The 27,635-nt window shown below is 35.6% G+C and overlaps 2 protein-coding genes across 12 annotated transcripts; both read left to right on the top strand.

The window, feature by feature from the left end:
• The first annotated feature begins 683 nt into the window (after positions 1–683).
• LOC121976297 (polyadenylate-binding protein 4-like) lies at positions 684–4,614 on the top strand. Its single transcript, XM_042528446.1, has 10 exons — positions 684–1,072; positions 1,774–1,892; positions 1,992–2,185; positions 2,568–2,824; positions 2,937–3,043; positions 3,131–3,320; positions 3,400–3,686; positions 3,774–3,923; positions 4,014–4,196; positions 4,283–4,614. Exons 1-10 carry the CDS (start codon positions 859–861, stop codon positions 4,481–4,483), a joined length of 1,902 nt encoding a protein of 633 aa, XP_042384380.1. The 5' UTR covers positions 684–858; the 3' UTR covers positions 4,484–4,614.
• A 2,290-nt stretch (positions 4,615–6,904) lies between these two features.
• Positions 6,905–12,444, top strand: LOC121969227. 11 transcript variants are annotated; one of them, XR_006108535.1, is made up of 5 exons: positions 6,905–7,055; positions 7,503–7,565; positions 9,549–10,165; positions 10,243–10,445; positions 11,969–12,444. XR_006108535.1 is itself a non-coding variant. In XM_042519204.1 (5 exons), the coding sequence occupies exons 1-4, from the start codon at positions 6,958–6,960 to the stop codon at positions 9,571–9,573; spliced, it is 297 nt and encodes a 98-aa protein (XP_042375138.1). In that variant the 5' UTR covers positions 6,905–6,957; the 3' UTR covers positions 9,574–9,602; positions 11,969–12,444. The 11 variants fall into 11 exon arrangements, 3 of the variants coding, with proteins under 3 accessions (XP_042375138.1, XP_042375148.1, XP_042375129.1); XR_006108533.1 differs by having other exon boundaries at positions 6,905–7,243; positions 9,549–9,602; XR_006108528.1 differs by having other exon boundaries at positions 6,905–7,243.
• The last annotated feature ends 15,191 nt before the right edge of the window (positions 12,445–27,635 follow it).

The raw sequence follows: 27,635 nt of genomic DNA, 5'->3' as shown, positions 1-27,635 counted from the left end.
AAAAAAAATATCTAAGTAATTATCTTTTGGTATATATTGCATGTTTATATTTTTTTAACTAAAGAAAATTTAAATTAACCATTTAATACTTACTTTATTCTTAATTTAAAAGAGGTCGAATCTTCTGAACAATTTTTACGATTCAGAGGATATCCTTTATCTACTCTGAATTTAAAAGATAAAAAATAATATTATATTTTTTAAAATAAATTTTCAAAATAATTAAAAACCTATTAAAACATTTTAAAAACTATAAAAATGCTAGAATTTCCTTTCAAATTTAAAAAAAAAATAATTTCATGTAAAATTTATAATAATAAGACTTAATTTAATTAATGGCTTTCCGACGATGTCGCTCAACCGGTGGCTCCCATTTAGATCTACGACGTGGCGAAATGATTGGTCTATTTTTCACAAAATTTATTTTTTTAAAAAAAAAGTGGAATTAATTAATAAATTAGAAAAATAAAATTTTCATCTTAGGCCCACACGGAGACTTACTAAATTTTTCATAATTTATAAAATTAGCAAATTCACCGCTAATTATAAACTTGTTATGGGAATCACAAGGGGTTAAATAACATATTTTGAAACTAGAAGGGTGGAAATGAAAACATTGATAATTTTTTTTCTTCCGGGGTGAATAAATAGCGGCCCCACCAGGCGACGCGACGAGGTTTCACGCCCCCTCGGCCTCCTTCCCTTCTCCCCCTACTTTTCCGCTCGCTTCAAAAACTCCCGTCCCACTTTCCGCCCCATGCAAACCATCGTTTCTCCTCGTCCTCCTCGGCGCTCCTCCTAACCCTAACCCTACTTCTTCCGATCTCGCCTGGTTGCCGACTGTGATCCTCTCCCACGATGGAGGCCGTCGATGAGTCTACCGCCGCCGCCGCCGCGGAGCACAGTCCAATTGCGCTCTACGTCGGGGACCTCTCCCCCGACATCGGAGAGGAGCACCTCGTCGGGCTGTTCTCTGCCATCGGAGAACTCACGTCCGTAAGGGTCTGCAAGGATTCCGCCACCGGCGTCTCTCTCGGATACGGCTACGTCAATTACATTTCGATCCAAGATGGTATCTCGCGATTTAGTTTTTCCTTTTTTTTCCCCCTCTATTACTCTTTGTTTTGCATCGTAGAAAATAAGGCCTTTTAATGTTGATTTCGGTTTTTGTTTGTTGGAAGCGTATGTTATTTTGTGAATTTTCTTGACCGGCATCGCTGCTCCGGGTACTGTTTGATTAGCTTTACCTATCTCATCTTTCCTATTCAACTTTAACTTTGATCCTGTCGTTTTTTGGGTGTTTTCGGGATGTGAATCGTTTGCATGAATTATTGATGTTGAATAAGTTGATAATAAAGGATTGTTTTGGAGGTCTTATATTCTCTGTTGCGTTACAGATACCTTTTTTACTTTTTTTTAATTAAACAAATTGTTCTTGTCGCTTCAGATTTACCCCTTTTCCGTTCTATGTATTATGTTTCTGTCGTTTAATTTTATCTGTATCTTGTACTCACTGTCGAAGGATATGGGTAATGCTTCTGCTACTTTTCTCGCTGGAAAAAGGAATTCTTATCGTATGTTAATATATCTAGTCATTTATCCTGTTGCGTTATTTATTTATTTATTTATTTTCTCATGTAAACCTTCTTGGATACCATTTTCCCAATTATTTTCATCTTTATTTTTGTTGATCGTTGTTCATAAGTACACTCAGGATTTGGTTAGGTGGTACATGTTTTAACTGTGCATGCGGTTCTATTTTTCTTGGCTTAGCAATTTCTGCAATGGAGAAGTTAAACCATACTCCCCTAAATGGCAAACCAATTAGATTGATGTGGTCGCGTAGAGATCCAAACGCAAGGAGCAGTGGGATTGGTAACCTTTTTGTGAAGGTAGAACTGTAGAAAGTTTGCAATTTTATTCTTTAACGTCAAATCGTTCATTCTGAAATACTTTAGAAATTTGATCTTTTCTTTTCTGATTATCTGTAGAACCTTAGCAGTTATATCCACAATGGTATGCTTTACGATATGTTTTCCAAGTTTGGAACAATTTTGTCTTGTAAAGTTGCCACAGATGAAAATGGAAGGAGTAAAGGATTCGGATTTGTCCAGTTTGATTCTCAAGAATCAGCAAATTCAGCCATTCAAGCCCTTCATGGCTCTTCATGCGAAGGAAAGACAATGTAAGAATCACCATTTCAACTGATTCCAAAACCTCCAATTATCACATTCTTTTCAAGTTTCTCTATTTTGAAGCTTTATCTGTTATTTGAGTTTCTTTTTTCTTATGGCTTTAAAGAGACATCAATTCATGTACACTAATATGCAGAGCGTGAGAAATTATTTCCTTTTTTTTTTATAGTAGATGCGAAATTGCTTTTGTTTGTAAGATGCCTTCCTCAACAGGGGTAAGAACAAATCAATGAAACAATACTTGGGACTTGGGTGGTAGATTTGCATCGCATGAATCAATGAAACAATTAGACAAGAAAAGATTTGTGGTCTTAACTCTCAATCATTCAATGACTAGTCTCCCACTGATATTTCTTCTTTTTCTTCCTGTAGTTATGTTGCTAACTTTGTGAAAAAGAGTGAACGATTGCCCAGCCCTGATGCTCAATTTACTAACTTATACATGAAGAACCTGGATCAGGACATAACAGAAGAACTTATTAAGCTCAAGTTCTCTGAGTTTGGCAAAATATCAAGTGTTAGCATTGCAAAAGATGATGATGGAAATTCAAAGGGGTTTGGTTTTGTTAACTTTGAAAGCCATGACAGTGCAAAAAGGGCAATGGAAGCGATGAATGGTCTCCCACTTGGTATGCATGATCCATACCAATCTTACTTTATGGGGCATCAAAGAGTAATAGTAAAACTTTTGATGGATATCAGACCACTGACTTCTATTGTCTTTCTGAACTCTATGAGTAGGAACCAACACCTTATATGTTGCAAGGGCCCAGAAAAAGGCAGAAAGGCTACAAATATTACGTCGTTCTTATGAGGAAAAGAAGAGTGAGCAAATGAGGAAATACATGGTACTTTGTGCTCTGCTGTTTCACTTACAATTGTAGCATGTCCTTTATCTCAAATATAAGCTTAGAAGTAACTAACCTTCCTGTCAGGCATCAAATATCTATGTCAAAAATCTTGATGATGCTGTTGATGATCATGTATTGCGGGATCGCTTTAGTGAGTATGGCAACATAACTTCTGCAAAAGTTATGCTTGATGATAAAGGGAGAAGTAAAGGTTTTGGATTTGTATGCTACAGTTGCCCTGAAGATGCTAACAAAGCTGTGAATAACTTGCATGGTAACTCTATGTTTTCTGGTGTTTTATTCTATAATTCTATCTGATTCCAACCATAGAACCATTTGTTATACATGTATAGGATGCATGTTCCACGGGAAGCCATTGTACGTCTCAATTGCACAAAGAAAAGAGGATAGACGAGCTCAATTGCAGCTTCAATATGCTCAGCGCCTGTCTGGGTCTCCAGCTGCTGTTATGCCTCCTGCTTATACCCCTCTTTACTATGCTTCTTCAGCGGTCGTTGCACAAGTTCCTCCAAGGGATGGTCTTATGTATCATCAACCTTTTGCTCTCAGCCCTGGCTGGAGACCCAATGGATTTGTTGCCCCATCAAGACCGACTTACCAGGCAATGCCATTTCCTGCAGTGAGTCACATTTTACATTATAATCTTTTACAAATTTGATACTTACTTCCGGCTGCAAGATTCATCATCTGGTACTTATGATTTCAGATGGCAAACACTTCGAGGCAACACAGACAAAATAGAGGCAGGACGAACGGGAATAGACTGCTTCAATCAGGCCAGCCAAATGCATACCTACCTCAGTGGCATCATGCAAATCATTCTTTGAATGGCGGAAAAGATTTCATAACCCACCAGGTGTTCTACCCAGGTTTTGCTATGATTTCTTTTTTCTTTTTTCCTCATCATCCAACATTCTTGCTGACCCATGTGTGTGTGTAATGGCAGAGACCTGGACAAATCAATTACTTACCAAATGGTCGTCCAGTTAACAATGCATCCTTAACTTCACCTGGCTCCTCCAGCTCGCATGGAACCGAAATGCTAAGCACCATGCTTGCCGCTGCAACTCCACAACAACAAAAGCAGATTCTTGGCGAGCATCTCTTCCCCTTAGTAGAGAACCTCAAGGTGATGATAATTCATTCCACGGCTGCTACCTCAAACCCATAAACAAAGCCATTTCATTAACTCGGAGTCATGCGTTTGCTTTGTAGTTTGATCTCGCCGCCAAGATTACTGGAATGCTGTTAGAGATGGACAACAGCGAACTACTGCTGCTGGTGGAGTCACCAGAGTCACTGGCTGCCAAGGTTGAAGAAGCAGTACAAGTTCTCAAGGACTCCCAAGCCAGAGTGGGCGCTCCTCAAGAGAGGATGCACTCCAACTACTTGGCGAGTGACGTGGCTGTGAATTAATAGGGGAAGCAAAAACAAAAAAAAAACAAAAACTCTGTCTCTTACTATGCAACTGCAGTTTTGTTTTACATTAGTTTTAGTTTCTCTAGGATCTACCATTTTGGTCGATATTTGCTTTAATTTGCATGACCGGAAATAAAGCACACTAGATTTCGCCTTGCGTCAATTAGCTCTAAGATAATGAACTTGCTTTCTCATGTTTTTGCAAGACCTATATCATACTTGACTCATTCCTTTCTTAATTGGTGATGGAAATTTTAACATATTTATTTATATACTTTATTCCACCCCTTTCACGTCAAGAGAAAAGGCAGATAAAAGGGAGAATAGAAAAGGGAAGGAGAGAGAATAAAAAATAAGTTATTTTATTATATGAAATTTTTCTCAAAAATTTTGAATTTGAATATATATAGAGAAATAACAGCAGTCCTGCACATCCGAAAAAAAATTAATTTAAAAATTATTTATGCTTAATACTATAAATCAATTTTAAAATTTAAAATAGATAGCTGTGAAATTATTAAAGTAGGGAAACCACTTAAAAATAATTATATAATTGAAGGCATTTTTTATATTTTATCTTTTTGAGAAAAAATTAATTTGCTTTTGAGTGGCAGGAATTATATAATCTATTTTTTAAAAATATACTTTATATTTTAATAAAAATTATAACACAATAATTTTAACTAAAATTATTAAATATTTATACTGGTAGTTTTTAACATTTATCGGCTAATTAAAGTTTTTTAATGGTCAAATAATAAATTGAATAAGTCTATGATTGGATGGACGCCTTTCCGTAATAAATTAAAATAGAGTATCTATTTAATTTTTTAAATACTCTTTTAATTTTTTTAATAAGCAGCAATTTAAGTAAAAAAGATGTTTATACCTGTTAGACAAAATAAATTCATAAATATTTTAAAATTTAACATATTAACGTGAGTTATATAGATAAATCTAAGACATGATATAGATATTTGTTTTTTAGATTCAGTTCAATTTTTTATCCACTATTTATAATAAAATTTATTGGTGAAATATTTTGTATAAAATATAAGATTATATTATTTCATTAAAATATTATTGTTTTAGTAGTTAAATCAGTACATAAAGAACTAAAAATTTACATTTCACACCATTATTTTTCATCAATCAAATTCACCCTAAATTTTAAATTTGCCTTTATAAATTCATAGTTCCTTTAACTTTAGCGTAAACAGGATTTAAAATTACGTTGGCCTCCAATTCTCTTGGATTAATTTGAAGAAATTAAATGTCCTTATTATCCAAAAATAATAGTATCATGGAATAAATACATAAAACTCAGAGGTCTGATACCAGAAAATACACTATTAATGTGAAAAATGACCTAATAGAGTTTTAAAAGGATTTTTTACTTTAATATTCATTTAAATACTCTCTGATTATTATTAAAATATCCTAAGCAAAAGTTAAAAAAAATGCTCCATTTTTTACTAATCATGAAAAAGGATGCTCCATTTTTTTTCCTTTATTAAAAGGAGGCCGCTTTCCATTATTTAATCATGTATATTAGTATTCTTGTGGCTTCTAGTATTATTTCTATTATTATCTTCTATCTAAATCTTTTGTCTAAATTTTAAATTAGTCGGATGTGTTATAATAGTTACGATTTTATAGTTATTATACATATTGTAATAATTATAATTTCGTAACTATTACAATACATACTTAATCTGTTGAAAAATATTTATATTGTATTAGCAATGAAATTATAGATGTTACAACTACATATTCAACCCAGATGTAGTAATTATGATTTCTTAATTACTACAACTACATATCATTTATAATAACTATGATACAATTATACATTCAACCCAATTACAACCATTACTAATTTATAGTTACTATAATTACAAATTTAATCAGCTCATTTATTATTCATGCTGTAGTAATTATGATTATAGTAATTAAGAAATCTTAATTGTTATTATATGTGTAACAATTACTATTTTGTAACTGCCGTAATGCGTTTGACTGATACAGAATTTAAGTGAAAATTTAAAAGGGGATAATAATATGAGAGAATAAGAGGATAAATGTGCATGATTGAACAGGGAGAAGGACATTTTTTAATTAAAAAAAATAAAAATGGAGACCCCTTTCCGTTTTATTCAAAATCCTTTAAATTTTTTATTATATTATTAAAATATTTATTTATTTTCTAAATATTATATAAATAACTTATTTATTATATTAAAAAAATAATTATGTACATTTTAGATATTTCTTATATTCTGTTTGACTATGTGGAGTAAAGGATTAATTAATTGATGGCAGACCGTCAAATAATCCAGGAAGGGATTTTCTTTTCTGAACTTATTATTAATAGATAGGAGTGTTGTGACAGTAGAATTAAAAAAGTTTAAAAAAACAACGTGTTTACACTAATTAATGTCGAAGTCATGTGACTATCTAGGTTTCTTGCCATGGACTACAACCTCGCAGTGTTGAAGCTCTTCATCGGCGAACTGAAAGATGCTCGGCCCTCTACCTCCCCGTCCTCAACCAGCGAGCCTGGATGCAGGTCCTCACATACATGCATCTATCTTGCTTGTTTTCCTCGTCTCCCGTTCTTTGGGATTGATGGCGCGGCGAACACAGGCTGGGGTTTTGGTGTCGCGATCCGATGAGGGTGCTTCCTCATCGACGACGGTTCCGGCGTCGTCGGGTTCCTCCTATCAGCCGAATCCCATCCTCAGCGGTGGAACATTGGTAGAAAGAAACTCCCCTTTTAATCTTTGATCTCTTCTCCATCTGCGGTTGCAGGGATAGGAGTAGACACTCCCCTTTTAACATTGGTCGAGCCTCAGCACTTTACCATATTATGAATCATTTCTTAGTTCCTGGGATATACTTGTCCGGATTTCTAGTTGTGGAATAGTGCTGAATTTTCGTTTCCATATATCCGTTCTGATTTTTAGTTTTGGAATTTTGCTGAAGTTTCATTCCAGTTCATCTTGGAATACTGTAGGGTGATGAGAGGTTCCCAGTTGCTGAAATGTCCAGTTGTGCTGGTTTATGATGTCGAAGTCAGGTTGAAGCTGATACTTGTAAATTGCAGTTGTAATAATGCTGTTACTATAACTTAGAGGATACTGAAAGTGGTAGTTGTTGATTGATGTTGTGTGCTGAAATTGAAATTTCTTTCCCAGATTCTTTGTTCAAGATCTTAACCTTGCGAATCCTTTTTTTTATGCTGGTTTAGAAGCTTAAAGTTGAGTGAAAGAATACACTTTTGCTTGTTTTCTTTTCAGGTTATACATGCAAATAGATAGTATTAATTGAAATAAATTTTGTTACAATGGAGGTAGATAGGAGAGGGTCAGAGTTTTTTATTTTTGTTTTTGAGGAAATTGTAGGAATTTTGTGTTTGAAAGTTGATGTACATTTTTTTTCTGTTGCGTATGTTTACTTGCCCTGTTTAAAAAAAAAGCAATCTAAATTGACCTTTCTTTTGATCTGTTAGTGGTGAAATTGTTGAATTGTCAAATCCAACATGGGTTTGTTATTAAGTAAAAGCTCTGTGAAGATGTCTCTAGATTTATCAAAGATCAATGTTCAGACAAATGTATCTTGAATTTCTTCTGTGTCATGTCTTGCTTCATCACAAGTGTGTAGCAAAGGATCTGGTAGGTGAAAGACAAATCTTTTGAGCTTCAAGATGATGTTTCTCTTGTTGTTTTAAGTTAGATTGTTTGTTCTTTCATACTCTTTTGCTGCTGCCATTATTTGTTTACTTTAATGACTAGGAGCATTCTTGAGAATCCTCTTTTCGCTTCATGAAAAAAGGAACAATATAATCATGAAAAGAATTGCGAAATTTGATACTAGAAACCATAGCTCCGTAAATCCATATTATTCCAGGTTCACAAGATTGTTGACCTCTCTGAACACCCAAACGAGAAGCACTGTGGAACTTAGAGGTCATTTAGGCACATAAATTGTTCTATCTTACATCACCAGCCTTCGTGACTCTGCATCATTGTGCAATACTAAGGAGCGATATTTTTTGTTTAATTTCTGGTTCACTTTACCCAAAAGCTTTGAGAGGGAAGAAAGGAAACTAAATGCTTTCATTGTCTTAATCTCAGCTTATTAAGGAATGTTTTTTGATGTACTGATATTTGGGAACCAAGTATTTGATCAAGCCAATAGTCTTTGCTATCTTTTTTTTTCCATGTAAAATTTGACAAACATTTCTGTAAAATAGACTATTTATATGTTAGATCAGCAGCAGTTCCTTATTCACTGCAATGATGTTACTGTGTTGAACATTGTAGTGTTTTTGGTGAAAAACACCATGGACCATGTGAAGCCTTCATGAAACTGTAGTCAAAAGGCTTTGCTGTTATTTTTTTGTTAATAAATGGTGCTCTTGGTACAGTTTGATGTAGAATCTAATTGCAGTTTTTAGCTTTGTGTCATTTTTTAGCCTGGATTTTGATGCATCTGTGCATTATTATTCCTATATAATCCACCCTTAGATGTGTATGTGACTGAGTGATGATCTTGTTTACCAGAGTTTCCTTCATTGGCTTTTTAGTATCTTGATAATGAATAGGCATTTCCCATGTAGCTTAATTACTATAATGATGTTCTAATATACTACAACAATTGGCCACGAGTGGCATTTCCCTGGGTAACTTAAATTAACTTAATCATGTGTCTAATAAATTATAACAAGGAGCATGAGTTTTAACCATTTTGAATTGGCTATTTAGACATTTTGCATCGTCATAACAATTGATTAAGATCGATGGTCAAGATTTTTGGTATTATTTTATGCTGACCGCTAAGGTCCAATGTAGCTCTCAGTCATTTCATCCAAGTCTGAGATTGACATTTGTCTTTGATATGGTTTGTAAAAATGCAATTTACTTAGGCCCTGCTTAAACTAAACATTTGTGTTCCCATGAAGAGTTGAATTACTTTAGCTTTATGGAATATCATTGTGAATGAACACTTTTAAGTACTATCTATGTGACCTTACTAAGCTTTTTCATATGTTAATTTTCAGGACTGGTTGGGCATTGATCATGTAAAGCTTTTGTATGAACCCACTCTGGTCCAGGTCAGGTCTCTTGTTGAACTCAAAAAGAATGTCTTCTAGAGCTAAGATTACCTCCGAAGTAATTAGTTGAGATATCATCACATTTCACTGTGCAAAATTCAGTTTGTTTTATGTCTTTGCATCTGCTAGTGGTTCAAAAAGTTTAGTCTGTTATATAATTCTGCAGAGCATATTGTTGTATCTGAGGAACATGCTGCAGAGCATATTGTTGTATCTAATTCTTTCTTAAGATCTTGGACCGATAAATTCTCCTTCAACTTCAATTTATGATGCATAAAATGATGAACCTTATAATATCGAACCTGGGGTGACCGGTCCGGTCCCACAGAAGTTTCCCACCGGTCGTCAGGTAAATTAGGAAGTGCTCGCGATGAGTGACCCATCTCATGATTGCACGCCCCATTTCCACACTATTTGGGAGGAGATGAGGTAAGGGGAGGGAAGGGTAGCGAAGGAGATGAGAAACTTGAAACCTTGCTTGGAAGGAAGTGAGCTACGAAAAAGGAAAGTAAGGAAGGGTCAGTTTTAAACCCCCTTACCCTTCCTTACACCCCAAAGGGAAGGTAAGGGGAACTAAAAAAAATTATGTTCTAATTTTATCCCTGTTTTATTATATCAATTTCAAAAATCATTGTTTTAGGTATTCTTTGCATGGCGAAGAAAAACACTCGCACCGCCCGACGGTCGCACTTTGCCGACTTCGACGCCAACGCTGACATCGACTTCAACGCCAACTTCAATGCAAACGCCGATTTTGACGCTGACTACGACGCCAACACCGACGTTGTTTTGACGTCAACGTCGACGCCGACTTTAACAAATGAGCTACAATTGCTTGAACGTGTAAGTCTAAACCAATAAATATATTTAAGATGCACTAGGTTCTTGAACGTGTAAGTCTTTAACAAAAGTGAGGATAATTTTGTAACTTTATATATTTAACCTTCGTTATCCTCACTTTCCTCCCAAATACGGTAATACATGTTATGTTAATGAACCTTCCCTCCCTCTTAAACAAGAATAATATAAATACTTTACTTCCCCTCCCTTCCCCCTTCCTTTAATCAACCTTCGCTCACCCCATCTAAACAGAGGGTCAGAGGAAAATTTCTAGGGATTACCTGGATGACTTGACGTCTTTCCGCTGCACCATTGCCTTAGAGGCTGCAATTTATGATACATTATTTAACAAGACATTAACAAAATCAAGATGCTTTGAAGTACTACTATTTGTATTGTTGGCCTTTTAAATAGGCATAGCTTCAGTCTAACCTTTTGTTTTTTTAAATATAAAAACCTGTTTTGTCACTAAATTTGGATCATTAACAGTTTAAATATTCTGTTAATTTGTCTTGTTGCAAGGTGATTGATCATGGATAGGCTTTTCTATGTTATCTACAAATTGAATCTCATCAATCAGCAAATTGTTTTTGAGAAATCATTACTGAGAACATCATTATATCCCTGTGTTAAATCAATGATTAATCCAATATAGGTTTTTCTATGTTATCTACAAATTGAACCTCATCATCAAGCAAATTGTTATTGTGAAAATCATTATCAGAACAATTTTTGTCCCTGTGTTAAATCAATACAACTCAAAACTGAAATGTCAATATCAACAAATCCACATTTAGGCTCATAGAAATTTTTTTTGGCAAAGTTGTGCAGTTTTATGTCCTTTTCATTCTTCTTTTAGGGGGCGGTATAAGGAAGAAATTGATAAGTTAGAGATGACAAGTATGCTGTTTGAGTGAAGAAACAAAACTTATGCTTAAAAAAGAAACCTTTCTGAATTAGTGGCATACAACGTCAGAACCTCAATGTCATCATATCAATTTAGAAGAAAGAAACATAGATCAGCAATATAAATTTAGCTTGCATAAAGACTTCGATTTTTTTATCAATGGCATTAGAGATAAATGTACATCATTCCTAAAAAGAAATGATAAATCTTCAACTATTCGAACTTTCTATACTTTGAGGAAATAATATCAGTATATTTTTAAATTTGTGGCATGCATTGTAAAAACAGAGTTCAGAAATATATATTGAGCCAGTACTTGTCTTATATACCATGAGAAAGAGATAAATCTGCTGTTTCCTTAAAAAAAATATATAAACCCTCAATTATTGCAACATACTAGACTTTCAGGAAATAATAATAAGGCCCATACTTGGACATATCATTGACAGTGGGCTTTTAGTTGTCAGTCTCTTTCTTTGATACTTAATGTCTGATTATTTCATTTAAAATAGCATTACTGAGAAAAAATTTCCTGAAAAAATGTAGAAGGAAAATCTTGTTCAACTGTGCTTCAAGAGAAATATATTTTTTTTCTGATCCTTCTTTCTTTTGTTGATAGATTTTTGCCTACTCCACCTGATCATCCCGCCAACTTGGGGAGGGCCATCGTAGATAGACATGGAAGAGTCTGTTGGGTTTGATGGAGGTTAGATTTCACCTGGTAAAGGTAAATGCTTTCTGTTATTTATTTTTATCATTCAGGTATCCGGGCTTTGCCCGACTCTAATTCTAGAGCTAGACGGTTTAACCCATGGTTCACTTATTGGATAAATCCGGACAACAATTTATGCACACTCACTGCACTAGGAGCAAAGGTAAATGCATTCTGGCTACCTACTCGCGTGAGATGGATTAAAAACTGTCTATGTCTGCATTAAGCAGATGCTGACCTGTGGCCAGTAGATCCTTGGCAGACTCCAGTAGCATGTGATGTTAATGTAAAACGAAACCATTTTGGTTGCGTCCTTTCCCATCACATCTGTCATTGCCAACTAATGATACCATATTTTTTATCCGAGTAGTGAGCAGTATGTACATCCTGCGCCATCTATTTAAATATCTCAAATATCTGTGTTGGATATGCTGTCCAGTTGTGTGCCGTGTCAAGCTAGCATGTAGTGAATACAATTAGCCTGATGAAGTCTGCTTTCTTTAAAACATCTACAAGGTTTATTTCCAGTTTTTTAGACCTTTAATCTACATGTGTATTTTACCCAAAAGTAAAAGTTTCATTGCAAACTTTTACTTTTGCATGTTAGAATTATCAAATCAAACAAAGGTCAATTCCAGGTGAAACCAGAAGAAATACCTTTTTATGTGGTGACCTGTTCAATTTTTTAATTTACCTTTTTATAGATTACTATAAGACCGGCCATGTGAGACGTCCGGGATTACACCTTTTGCCAAATAATTGATGCTTTCTTGTGATTTGAAGTTTGTTTAGACTTGTGCTTAGCAAGTCGGCCAATGCAACTTAGAAAGTTTACATGAAAGATGAATTAGGAAAGAAAATGGATCTGAAATTCATTTGTGGATTACTTTTTGTTCAGTCGAAGTCAGTGGAAGAGGAAATTTTTTTCCCTCTAAGCAGAGTCAAAAAAAAAAAAAAAAAATTCTTCAGTGCCTCCTTAGTCTAGGGCAAGGAGCTCATCGCCCTTGCGGCCACCAATTGTTAGCGCTTTAAATTTTTGTGTTATTGAAGTTTATTTGATAAGACAATTAAATTAAATTGAGCTTAAAATAATTATTGATAAATAAGATCATTAACTTAGTTTTGTCAGTAGGTATTATTCATAAATATTATTCGTGATGTAAAAAAATATAAATAAGTTCTTACGAAATTAAACGCTAAATTTGTATTTAGTTTACAAACTTTTCATTCATTTATAATTGCTCCTTGAAAGTGAGTGGCTGTGATTGCAAGTGATGACTATGTAACTGCCTAGTTATTGTATAAATGATTAAGTTCCAAATCACACAAGTTTTTAAATCGAAATAATTATCAAGCGAATTTTAAATCAACTTAACTAGCATATTAGTGATAAGAAAGAAGCACGAATCACATTCCCACTTATCCCTTGTCCATCAATCATACCCATTGACTTTTATGTTTTGGCATTTAATTATGTTCCAACAAAATATTACATTGTTGTGGATGATTAAATTTTTATTAACTACTTATTTTTTAAATCACATGAAATGGTTATGCTGTAAGATTTATAGGGGTTTGGCTACAAGGATAAACCCAATCGGTGAGTGGAATGTTCAAAGAATTTCATTTTGAAAGAGAAAGCCATATAAATCCTCCAAGTTATTGAGTATTTATGGTATAAAATCAGGTTAATTAAGAAATCTATCAAAATCTTCTGAACAAAATTTTAGAAACATTAAATTTATTACAATATTTAAATTTTAACCTCAAATTTATCGCTAGGTAAGTTAAGTAGTAGCTAATTGATGTATATCAATCATATCATATGATCAACTTAAATATAAAATTGTTCTCGGGGCAATGGTACAATCGTTAGGTCCTCCAATGGATAATCAAGAGATCTAAAATTTAAATCTCAATTGAAGTTCACTGCAAGCATATTTGTGTTAGAATTTAAGGGATCTCTTAAGACAATCGCCTTATGATTTTTTCTATTTATTTGATAAGTATAGATTTACTATTTGAGTGTATATTATATGTTTGATTGTCTTAAACTCATTTACTGAATATCCGTAATATAATTCATAGTATGAGAGAATTTGTGATTGGATCACAACTAGTTATCTCTACATGTGCAATTATGAATATATTGAAATTTTCCTAGTCATCGAATTGATGCATTCGAACATATCAATTTTGTAAGACTAGCACAAGTTATACTTCTTGATTCGGTTAAGCAGTTATTTTCTCATTGGCTGGAGATATTGAATGTCGAGAGTTAAACGTGAATGCTGATTATGGCAACTAGTTCATTGGAGTAACTCGCTAAAAGACTTCATATGATTCTCTCTCTCTCTCTCTCTCTCTCTATATATATATATATATATATATATATATATATATATATATATATATATATGTGTGTGTGTCTTACTGCAGCACGAGTGCAAGATTCTTTTGACTTGAGGTATACAAGTTATCTTGGTCATGGAGACTTATACTTTGACATCTTAAGTAAGCATCTCATTGAGGTGTGGATCTGAGATGATTGGATATAAGTTGAAGTGGCCGAAGGTGTTTGGATAGCCCACAAAGGATTCACTGCTCCTTGCGAGGAGACGTATACCCTATGACCACTCATTAGGATTATTACTCAAAGTCTTTGGCCAAAGCATCATATGTTAAGAGTGTGAGACTCTTGTACACATGTATGAGTAATTTGAATCCGCAGAACGAGGAAGTATTACTTGGGCTAGATGTGACATAGTCAATCTAGTGGGGATAAAATATATAAACCATGTCCTGAACTAAGTGGGTATAAGATGAGTGAAAGGAACGAGACACGACTCACCGTAGTTGCTGAAGAGTTTAGAATTAATTCTAAGATCAACTATGATTTTTCGACTAATTGGATATCATGATGTACTACTAGGTGTCACTTATGATCGTTCTATAATTAAGTAATTAATTATGGATGACTAAGATAAACTGGAAACCTATTTCGTCACACGCACTAATGAGTCTCTAAAAGACATAAAACAAGTTAAAGAAAAGGATTCTTAGATCAAGAGATAAATGTTTGGTTGAACCATACATAAGATAAATATGGAAATATTTGTCGCAATGGAAGCACGGATAGACCACATCTCTTATGGAAGAGTTAAATCATATTTGGTTTAATCATGAATTAGTCATGAACCAACTTGATTTAGTTGTGAACCAAATCAAGGGGTTAATGGGTTAATTTTTGGTTAAGGGATAATGGGTTGGATTTGGACTTTCTAATTCAACTCATTAATGAGGGTTATATATTGATATGATTGAGAGAAAATTAGACATATAAGATCATTAATTGGCTTGTAAGATTTTTGGAAAACCTTAATCTAATTTCTCTTCTCCTCTCCCTCTCCTCTCTCTCTTGGCCGCCAACAAGGGGAAGTCCTTCCCCTTGTTGTCGTGACCACCACAAGGAAGAAATCTCTTCCTTGTGTGCTTCTCTTACTCTTCCTTTTGATCCCTCTTCTTCGCTCGTGGCTAGTAACTTTCGAAAAAGAGGCTTGTACTTAAGGAGTTGTCTTGAGGAGCTCGGCATGAATATGAATAGAGGCGAGGTTTGACAACATCGCTACGATTGATGCCCTTCTTGTTACAGGTCATCCGTAAGGTACACCTAGCATAAATTTACTTTTCGTAACAAATTAATTATGCAATCATGCTTGGCATGTTGTATCCTTGTATGCGTGTGTAATAATTTAGGAATTATTATTGTTTTATTTTCCATTGTGCATGTTTGCGAAACGTGTTTTAGTACACACCATATCGGGCATATCCCAATAGTTTGTTTGTCGTCTAAATAGACCTCCATGAGCGCTTTTCAATTTATCTGAGTGATCGGTGAAAAATTTTTGTGTAATCAGATCAGTCAATCAGGATTAATTGGTCTGAAGAGTATTGGTGGAATATTTCTGGCCTACTCTGTAAGCTGAGGTGGCTCGGACGGTAGCAACCTGCTTATCTTGTCAAAAATATTAGAATGTATCGCACAAGTCCACTAAGGAGTTCAAGGCATTTGTGGTCTCCTGCCCGTTCGACCAGTGGGGCATGGACATCGTCAAACCCTTCCCCATGGTGACCAGACAGAGGAAATTCCTTCTTGTGGTGGTAGGCTATTTCTCCAAATGGGTGGAGGCTGAGCCACTTGCCAAGATAACCGAATAGATGGTTATCAAGTTCTTGTGGCAAAACATTATATGTTGGTTCAGCATCCCACACAAACTCGTCTCCAATAATGGAAGGAAATTTCAAGGACGAAGGCTCAAAGAATGGTGTGTCGGTCATGGTATTACACAAGCCTTCACTTCAGTAGCTTACCCCTAAAGCAATGGCCAGGCGAAAGTCACTAACAGAGAAATCCTCAGAGGACTCCCGACTCGGCTCGATCACGTTAGAGGAAGCTGGGTAGATGAATTACCGAGCATACTGTGGGCCTACCACACTATGCCAAGGGAAGCTAACGGCATAACCTCATTCCACTTGGTATACAGGGGGAAGCATTAGTGTCGGTCGAGATGGAAGTTGCGTCTGATAGGGTGCAACTTTATGATGAGGAGAACCCTGAACTGCGTCTCATGGAGCTAGACTTAATAGACAATATTAGAGATAAAGTAGCTGTGCAGCTAATGACATATCGGCAGAGGATGAAGCAAAACTACAACAGGAGGTTGATTTCCAGATCTTTCTAGGTAGATGACTTAGTTTGGAAAAGAGTCAAGCCGGTCGACAATATCACCAAGCTGGAGGCCCTGTGGGGAGGACCGTACAAAGTAATCCAAAAGCTTAATTCAGGATCCTATTATCTACAAGATGAAAATGGAAGAAACCTGGAGCGGCCTTAGAGTGCAAATCATCTGTAGCCCTACCGGGTTGAGTAGTAAGTTGGAGATCAAATTCCTATAAATTGTAAAAGCATTTGTTCTATGAATGTAGGAAAGTTTAAACGAAAATTTGCTAAGTGTAAAAAATTCGCGTGTCATTTGACTATGTTATAAGCGAGCAAAGCCCTCGCGCTAAAGGTGGCAAATACTGAGTGTCGTTCGGTCTTGTTATAAGCGAGCAAAACCCTCACGCTAATGGTGTCAAAGACTCACGTGTCGTTCGACTGTGTTATAAGCGAGCAAAGCCCTCGCGCTAAAGTATCAAAGAATAATGTGTTATTCAACCGTGTTATAAGCGAGCAAAGCTCTCACACTAAAATGTCAAAGATTCGTGCACCGTTCAAGCGTGTTGTAAGTGAGCAAAGCCCTCATGCAAAAGTGTCAAAGACTCTCGACCTATTTGAGCGAGTTATAAGTGAGCTAAAAACTCATACGAAGTGTTAGAGACTCGCATACTATTCAGCTCTAATATAAGCAAGCGAGTTACTCGAACTTACCTTAGGTAGATTCATGGAGCCACCATCCCAAGGCCGGACTGAGGACTGCAATAGCTGGTGGAGATAGGATGCACTGATTTTAGCAGATGGAGTAGTGGGCGACATCTGGCCAGCACTTAACACATAGTTACTATAGATCCCATAGCCACATGGCTGACTCAGATGGGGCACAAACACCAGAGTGGGTAGGTTGAAGATGGATTTAGCATGGTTCTGAGTAGATGCGTGGAGATGCTCATGTTTTGTGTGTCGAGACATTGCTAGGATTGTCGTTGTTGTCGGCATCTTCGGAGGGTAGTACAATGAGAGTACATGGCATTGACTGTATTAGGGGGATGGTACTGTGTGCCTACAGGGCATTGGTTGTCTATTGGTTGTATTATAAGGGATGGTACAGTGAGAGTACACTGTATGTGCATGGGCTTACATAGGGTTCATATCTCTGATATCTAGTTGGATATGATATTTCATCAGAAACAGCTAACTATCCTTGGACATGTATAGATGTACACCTTTCTTTGATGATATAATTTACCTTTCCTAAAAAAAAGCGAGGTACTCGAACTAAGTGCCCAGGATGCAAGTGTTGTTCGACCGAGCTCATGTCTCATTTGGCATATTACACAAACAGATATAAAAAGTTAAGTACACTAAGGATAAGTTGAAAGACTGCCAAACGCAACAACACATAATTTGAAAGTGTCGAATGGGAGTGCGTGGATTCATACTTAGAAATTTTTACAAAATATTTTTGGGTGGGTACAGAAATTGCTCAGAAACTTATAAGAAAACTAAGCGAGATAGTCGAGCACGTCATCGGGGAGTGAATTAGATATCTTCTCCCTCTTTATAATTTTGCTCGACAGATCAGGAGAGATGTAGCCGCCATCCATCAATTGTTGGAGGGTCTCATTGATACCATAGTCAAAAAGGTGGAGAGTCCGGTCAGTAAATATTTCGTTGAATTCTGAGGAGCAAAGGTACTTCACCTGGAAAGATTCAAGCCAATTGGGTTCCTCCTTGAATTTGTTGAATGCAACAATAGACGCCTCCAACACGACCTTCAGTGTAGCCAACTCGATAGCTTGCTCATCGATTGTTGATTTTTGCTCTCTGAGTTAGAGCTCACTCGTCGCCTGCTTTGCCATTATGCTGACTTGCTCAGCCGTAAGGGATTCTTTTGCCTCTTTTAGTTTCTGTGCTAAGATCCAAGCCTCATTGTTCTTGATGTCCAGATTTTCAATGGCTCATAGTTTTCTTGCATTGGCAGAATTTATCTTTAACTCGAAGTGCTGGGCTTGTTTGGTAAGTCGGTCGAACTAGAGCGCATGATCATGATTTTTGTTCTTTTCAAATGTGAGTGCCCGCTCGAACCCAAAAGTTGCTCAGAACTTATGTCCTAGTCTTTTTTTCAATTGGGTAACCTCAGCAGTTAGCTGCTCGACTCAGGCTTGTGAGGTCTCAGGTTGCTCGACCGACGCTCAAAGTTGCTGGTTCTTGTGCTCAAGGAAGGCCAGCCACTGGCACATGACTAGACTTTCCAACTAGTACTGCAAGCCAAATAAAACTTATTAGCGTCGATCAGGAAAACCAAAGAAAAGACTTCACTAAACTTACTCCAATTGATTTCTGGGTGAATCCGTCAGTAAGCTCCCCTAGCTAGATGGTCGTCGCCTGGGTCCTAGCATCCGCTAGACTTGCACCAAAGGACCTTGGATGGTAATTTGATGTTGGGGGGAGCACGACTCGACATCGTCTGGTTGGCGCCACTTGTCGGTCGACAGACGAAGAACAACCTTGATGTGTCTACCGCCACTCGGAGTTGAAGGCACTAAAGTAGTCAGACCCTTGGATTTGGACTTTGGGGAGGAGTGGATAATGGACAGGGGCGCTTCTACGCCAGACGGTGGAGGTGGAAGATAGGCGATCGATGGTGCGATTGTCATCTCAGACAATAATGCGGATAGCGAAGGCGTTTGATCGGATGAAGGGGGACTTGACAGCACAACCTTCCTCTCACGAATCGCAGAGGTAGAGGATTCCCCTCACTTAGAAGGAGGTTGGGAGGTCATCACTGGGGCACGGACCTGCAAAGCCGAAGTTGCCGAGCGGAAAGAGGATTCTGCTTGGTGCCACTTGAGGCGTTGGATCAACGGCTCACCTGACGTAGCCAATTTGGAAGGAACAGTGACTAGCACCATGGAGGGGTGCTCGGACAGCAGCTCGCCAATAATAGCCGCTGCGTCACTTGCCACCACCTAACTTCCCCCTGCCTCGCCGGTCAACTCATCAGAGTGTTCGACCGACAACAGACCACTGCTCTGTAGCTTAGCCACTCCTTTGGCATTAATGTCTGCATCAGAGAGCCTACACTTGTCATTTAGCAATGTGCGGTTCATGATTCGATCTATAAAAAAAGAAAGAGAAATCTGTTAGATTAAAAAACAACAGGAAGAAAAAGGGCATGCCTAGAGGAACATGCAGTCATGTTCGGATAGGGCTTCTAAGAGCAGCCTGTGTATATGGTATTTCTGACCAACCAAACTCGCAGCTGCTTCGATGTAGACCCTCCTGAGCGGGGGAGGTTTTGACAGTTTGATCTACCAACTAGTCAGAAAGTTAGGCTGAGCAAGCAAACGAATATAGAAATAGTGCTCCTTTCAGTGTTTATTGGAGGAGGGCATTTTGTCAAAATACACAGTCCCCACTCATGTAAGAAGGAACCAGAGCGCTAAACACGCTTATGCGCAGCGAAAACCATCTAGTTCCCCCAGGAGATCCATGTGATGTGAAAAGAAAAATATACTAAGTTTTCTACAAGAGCATGAAAGGTTATACCTTTGGTGCGTGCACACGGACTCCAGACAGCTTGGGTCATAGTACGATCACACGTTCGCGCCTCTATGGTATCTACACGAACAAGCCTTGCCTTCGTTTGTCTCACAAACTCACAAGTTGGAGAAGGAAACCACCTAAGGTTGTGCTAGCAACCTAGAGAAGGGGTTTCAGCCAAGAGGAGAAGAGAGAGAGGAGAGAATGAAAATCTACCCAAAAATGAAGAAAAAAATACTTAAGTATTTTCATCCAATGAAAACGCTTAATGAGAATTAATTCAATTAATGAGCCTTAATGAGTATTTACACTCCATTAAGGACCACACTTGAAACTCCTCATTTCAAATTCAATTTTGAAAATTGAATGAAATGATTCATTGAATTTCGAAATTCAATGAATATTTTCATTTATCCTTACTTGAATCTAACTCAAGTCTAATTTACTTGAGTCTAACTCAAGTCTAATTCAATCGAGTCTTACTCAATTAATCTCATGCAATTTCAAATTCAATGAATCACATTTCATTAATTTGAATTGACTCCTTGAGTCTAGTTTTAATTAAACTTAATCCAATAATTAGATCCAATTGAGTCTAACTCAATAAGTCCAATTCGAATTAGACTTATCCAATGATTCATCATATGAACCCATCTCAAAATCTACTTGTTCTTTGTGTGTGACCCAATAGGTTCTCGTAACATTGGCAATGTACCCAAATCAATATTTAGATACATAAGCAATGAGTGACATCTAGCAAGACATCATTGCTATCCAAGTGACGAGAAAGTTGAGATCCGACGTAACCTGTCTGTGGCTATTATCTTGTATGACTTGGTCCCTCTATCCTTAATATTTAGATTGATCAATGAGGCATAGACCGTGTCTTCCTCTTATCAACCTTTGTGTTTCTTGATCTCTAAGTAGACACACTCAATCAAATAAACTCAATATCTCATATTGACTCATTTGAGCATGGTCATGCTTTCTTGTGTTCTACTAATCAAGGGGCTCACAGATATCACTTCCGTCATATGGAAGGGCTAGATCTCATCTACATCACTCACATCCTTCCGTATAATTCATTGCATACCCAGTGATCGACTTTATTGTCCACCTTGTTACAGGTGACGTTTGTCGATACCAAAGTACACAACTCCTTATATAGGCAAGGTTCTAAAATTCGCTAGGCGCTAGTCGGGTGGCAGACCAGTGCCTAGCGCCTAGGCTGCCTAGGCGGGGACTAGGCGCCGCTAGGCGGATTCCTCGGTATCCCTTGTTTCATGTGGACTGTGGACAATGTTATATGTAAATCTAAATGTTGTCTTAAACAATTTCATAGCAATGAAGATCTAACTATGTATGCTGAAATAAATACATACTTTTCAATACCAAAAAATGAACATGCAGTAAGTTATCATAATCATATAGTAAACAGTAGAACATTGGAAAATAGTAGCAATAGTTCAATTCAAGATTACAATGCATTGTGAACTAGTAACCACTAAGCAAAATATAATTGTTAAATAACATAAATCATGTCTTAACAAAATGAGTTCAAAATTACACAACTAATAATATCTCATAGACTCATATTTATTCTGCTTCTTCTTCTCCATAATTTTCAATAACTTGTTCTTCATCGGACACAAACTCAATATCATTATTGTGATCCTCGTTTTCTTCTTCGGATTCAAAATCATCTTCATGGAGTTCTCTCACTCTGGAGCTTCTTCGGGGTTGTAGATTTTCATCTGCTCCACTTGCTTCATCAACCATTTGCCAAGTGAGCCCGGGACCTAGTTCAACTTCATCATCTTCCCCACCATCCACAATCCAACCTTGTGCATTTGAAGCATCTTTTGCAAGAAGGACATCAACATTTCTTTCTTTTTCTCTTTTTTGTTTGTTCAACAATCTAGCATTAAATTGGACAAATACTAGATTGTTCAACTTGTTGGCATCCAACCTATTTCTTTTCTTTGTGTGAATCTAAAAAAACAGATAGTTAGTACCTGAATATACAGTATAGACGTTAAAAATTATAACTAATTTAATTAAAGAGTAGACTGAAAGTTTAAAACTTACTCCTTCAAATGTACTCCAATTTCTTTCACACCCAGATGAACTTATAGTTAATAAAAGTATCCTCAATGCCACCCTTAGTAAGTTAGGTGTGTGAGCACCGTATGTACTCCACCATGCACATGGATCAAATGTATCATCATTTTTTTCACATGCTTTTGCTGCCAATGTTTTTCCAAATAACCCAGTCTTATTTCTATATTTTGAAATTCCTTGTTAATAATTGTATCTTGTAAATCTAACTCATTGGCATGCAAAGTTTCCATGCATTCAAAAATCCCCATCACGACCTCCTCATAAAGAGCAATCGAACTATCTTTGTAGTAAAAATAAGGATTCAACAAAAATACAGTGGTATGCAACGATGTATCAAGTCTATCCTTCATTTTTGACTCAATAATGACTATGATAGGCTGATAATTTGATTCCACGTTATTCAGAGCCACCTTGATATCTTCTTTAGCTTGGAGAAGCTCCCCATATAGAAATCCCATCGATGGCTTTCTATCTCCATCTACCAATCGAAGAACTCTTACCAAAGGAGCAAATATTTTCAAACAAAGTGTTACACCATTCCAAAAACTCATGCTCATCACTGTAGAGTAAGCCAATTTTCCTTTGTTTGTTTTTGACCATTTACATTTTTCCCACATATCACTTGTAAACATGGCTCTTAAACTAGCTTTTTTTTCAATCAAACTTTGCAATGTGAGGAAATTTGATGCAAACCTGGTAACCATAGTTTGCAAAATCGCGATCCGGATCGTAGGATCGTACGATCCTACGATCCGGAAATCCAAAATCGATCCAGGATCGTGCAGAATCGTTTTTGCAGTAAGATCGCAGCAGGATCGGTAGGATCGGTAGGATCGGAGCAGAATCGGTAGAATCAGAGCAGGATCGGAGCAGAATCGGAGTAGGATCGGTGGAAGCTTTGAGAGGTCATAACTTTTGACTCGGATTGAACCACGGGGCCTATAATATATCAAATTAAAGCTCGTTCAGAGATCTTTAATAAATTTCAAAGTTTATCCTTAACCATTATCTTTTTTTCATCTTATTAGAGTTTTAAATTATTTAAATATATGTTTAATTATTTTTGAGTTAGTTTTTTATCAATAATATTCTGTCATTTATTTGTCTCAAAATAATAAGTTTTTGGATGTCTATTGTCTAGTATTGTGTGGCATCAACCAGTCTTTAGAAGATTATTTCCGACATTCATATTTGAATCAAAGGATTCAATAACTTCTGTTATATATGTTAGATGCTTTGTTGGCATTTAAATTGAATTATCTTATAAATCAAGGAAATATTTTTGACATTGTATGTGTTATTATTATTGTGTTAATAGATATTTTATATTATTTCATTTTATGATATGAAAATATAAATATTATTACTATGCGAGAATGATAGTTGAATTACAAGTTAATTTAAATTTGTACATGTAGTAATGTAATTTGATGTGTTGAGTGTAAATAATTGCATATATATACAAAATTAGTTATTTATTTATATGTAAATGAGTTTTTTAGGTATTTTTTCTAATTATTAATCATGTATGATAAAATTTTAAGGGTTTTTGGTAGGATCGTACGATTCTACGATCCGATCCTGACCGATCCGATCCTGACCCTAAATCGATCCTGCGTAGGATCGCGATTCTACAAACTATGCTGGTAACTCCTGGTCGGACTATGTCTCTCTTCTTCGTGAAAACTTCTCATCAATGATAAAGTCTTATGGTGAGCATAGATGAAAATGGTAAAAGCCTTGGACTGCTCAATCACCTTTTTATATCGTGGAAGTTTGCCAATACTTTCGAGCATGAGATTAATAGTGTGAGTTGCACATGAATTCCAAAAGATCCCGGGTCATTTTTCTCTCATCAATTTAGCTGCAGCCATATTGTTGGTGACATTGTCTGTAACAATCTGAACAATATTCTGAGCTCCTACTTGTTCAACACACTTGTCAACATACTCAAAAATAAGTTCCGCTGTATGTGCCTCTTCTGAAAACTCCTTAGACTCTAAAAATGTAGTACCCTCCTTGCAATTAACACACAAATTTAAGATGCTTCTTCTTTTTCTATCACTCCATGCATCTGTCATGATCGAGCATCCATTCTTTGCCCATTCTTCTTCATGTTTCTTCAGCAATTGTTTTGTTCTTTCAACTTCGGCTTTCAATAGTGGCTCCCTAAGTTGATATTGAGTTGGAGGCTTGAATCCTGGTCCAAATTGACCCACTGCCTCCATTAGTTGCTTGAAGCTATCATTATCAACATCATTGAATGAGATTCCATTTTCATAAACCTATCTCCCAACATATTGTTGAACTTGTTGAGTTCTCTCTTTGAAAAGAGCCTCATTTATATTTTTTTTCCGAAGTACTTTACTTCCACTAGAGCTTGCATTTTCTGGAGCAATTGCCGATGCATATCTATCCATGGGGCCAGGTGGAAGAGGTTTTTTAACTCCATCCATCCCTTCAATTTCAAGACCTTCTTCTTCATCTATGGAAATAGTCACCTCTGCTCTACAACTTTGTTCTTCCATTATTTTGTTCTTCTTTCTGTTCCTCCCTTCTAAAATAGCCTGTTTGCACTTATTTTTGTCTTCTTGAGATGCTTTTCGACAACCCGATACATTTCCAGGTATATTTCCAATGTGCTCCTTTATCCTATACACTCTTCCTGACATTGCTTTTCCACATAACTTACATTTAATTTTGTCGAGGTTCTTAGGATCAATCAATATTCCAAACTCCCATCCGATGTCATTTGATTTTCTTTTAAGAATTCCGGATTCGGGTTGAGTGACAGATGCTGTCGAAGATGGATTGCTTGCCATTGATAACAAATAATCGGAAGGAAAAAAAATTATATATAACAAGACATAATATGATAATAAAATTTAATTATACCATACAAATATATAATATAAAATAATGAAAATATGAAATATAACATTAAGTCATTAACAAGTCTGAGAATATTTTTTTATATATCTTAATCTAATTAATATTAAAATTTATTAGATATTTGTTTAAATAAATTTAATTTTAAATATATTTTTTATATTATTAAATCTGTTATATACTTATATATAAATTAATAATATTTATTAGAATTTTTAAAATTTTAATTTAATTTTCATATTTTTAAAATTGATTTATATAAATTAAATATTAATAATATTTATTAGAATTTTAAAAATTTTAATATAATTTTAATAATTAATATTTATAAATCCGATTAATATACATTTATAATATATAAAATTTATAAATATGATTTATATAAATTAATAATATTTATTAAAAATTTTAAAATTTTAATATAATTTTAATATGTATAAATCCGATTAATATAAATTTATAATATATAAAATTTATAATTTATAAATAATTAAATATGATTTATTAATTTATTAATATGTATTATATGTTTTTTAATTTTAAATATTTTTATATTTTTAAATCTGATAAAGTGATAAATGATAATATTTATTATAATTTTTTAAATATGTTAATATATAAATTAATATTTAATATTATTTATTTAAAAAAATTAAATATATTATTTATATATTTAAATATGATTATATAAATTAATAATGGTTATTAGAATTTTATATATAATTTTATATATTTAAATTTGTTTTATATAAATTAATAATATTTATTATAAAAAAGATAAATTTTAAATATATTTAATTGGGATCTTAATTTTATTAGGGTTTATGAACTCAATCTTATTATTAAAATTATCCCCGTTAGGAGTTAGGAATTGTTTTAATTTATTAAATCTAAAAAAAAATTAAAAAATAAAAAAATAACGCTAAAAACTGTCTCTTTCGTGAGTCTCGCGACTCGCGCGACGGCGCGGACGGCGGACGCCACGGGCTGCCACCGGCGGCTCGCGGGAGGGCTCCGGTGCTGTCAGACGCGTACGGCGCGTCGGCCGAAGCTTCCGGCAGCGTCTGACACCTGCGATGCGTCCGATGTTGCCGCGACGAAGATTTGAGAAACAAAAAATGGGCGATGAAACAAAAATGAACGGAAACAAAAACTTACCGGAAGCAACGCGATCAGGGAGCGATCAGGGAAGACGAACAGCCAGGGCGATGAAACAAACGAACGCCTACGAACGCCTGGCAAATACCTAAAAACGGATTTAACATGCCTTAAAAAGCTTGGCCCGCCGAGCCTTTCGAACATTGTATATAGGGAACCGTATTGACTTCAGGTCTAAGGACTATTCATATCAATAGCCATATGAGAATGTTTATGACACTCATATAACGATCCATGAAACAATATCATGGCGGGTCATTCAGTATATATTCTCTAATATATATCCATGTGTCAACCTGATATCTCATATCCATGACTTGTGATATTAAGTCATCCATTGACCTACATGCTAGTCTCAATGCATTAATATTGTCATTGTATATTAATGTTTGACTAGGAATAGTTAAGAGTAGTGTTCTATGTACATCTACAATATCTCACTATCAATTCAACCAATTGATATGCTGTAGATAAGAACCTACTACCCAAGGACATTATTACACTTATGTAATCGACACTGAATTGAAACAAATATAGTAACCAACTTTACCTTTTATTAATAATGAAATATAATACAAAATTGAGCCATTTACAATCATCTCATAATTGGTACTAGGGCTAATACTAACAACTCGGGCTTGGAAGAGGAAGGTACCTAGCTCAGAAAACTTAGGATAGTAGAAGTAATGAAAAGCACGAGGCACTAGAGGAATCATGTATAAACGGAATAGTATCACAACCCCGCAAAGAAGCCTGAAGGAATTGGGTACTAACTGATGCATGGGGATGTAAAACTATCTACAAACCTCCGAGAAGAAAGGATGAATGGGAAAGCGGAGGCCAACGAGAAATTAGCCCTTAAAGAATGGAAGAAAGTCATTGGGAGGCAGATGTGTTGGTTGCTACTCGGGATATCGTACTGGTTCCCCTATACAAAAATTTTGTACAAGTCCCAAACCTTCCATAACAACCTATTGTGTTCTTTATAAATTAAATTTGAAATCGCAAACAGAACTTAACATTATTGATTCCAAATTCAACTTATCTGTTCTTAGAGGTTTAGACTTGGATCGCAAGCGATGCTTAATATTATTAATCCAAATCCACCCATGCTACAAATTTGATTAAATATTTATTTTAGAG

This window comes from Zingiber officinale, chromosome 1B (assembly GCF_018446385.1).
Source record: "Zingiber officinale cultivar Zhangliang chromosome 1B, Zo_v1.1, whole genome shotgun sequence".
Taxonomy (NCBI): Eukaryota; Viridiplantae; Streptophyta; class Magnoliopsida; order Zingiberales; family Zingiberaceae; genus Zingiber; species Zingiber officinale.
This window is presented reverse-complemented; position numbering and strand designations above follow the sequence as displayed.

What these genes read in the sequence shown, in the direction of transcription:
- LOC121976297 (XM_042528446.1), top strand. Translation starts at nt 859, where the DNA reads ATGGAGGCCGTCGATGAGTCTACCGCCGCCGCCGCCGCGGAGCACAGT. An exon ending in TTGGTAACCTTTTTGTGAAG is followed by an intron (nt 1,893 to 1,991) that starts GTAGAACTGTAG and finishes GATTATCTGTAG; the next exon opens with AACCTTAGCAGTTATATCCA. An exon ending in AGCAAATGAGGAAATACATG is followed by an intron (nt 3,044 to 3,130) that starts GTACTTTGTGCT and finishes CCTTCCTGTCAG; the next exon opens with GCATCAAATATCTATGTCAA.
- LOC121969227 (XM_042519195.1), top strand. Translation starts at nt 6,958, where the DNA reads ATGGACTACAACCTCGCAGTGTTGAAGCTCTTCATCGGCGAACTGAAA. An exon ending in ACCAGCGAGCCTGGATGCAG is followed by an intron (nt 7,056 to 7,132) that starts GTCCTCACATAC and finishes CGGCGAACACAG; the next exon opens with GCTGGGGTTTTGGTGTCGCG. An exon ending in TCCTCAGCGGTGGAACATTG is followed by an intron (nt 7,244 to 7,502) that starts GTAGAAAGAAAC and finishes GGAATACTGTAG; the next exon opens with GGTGATGAGAGGTTCCCAGT.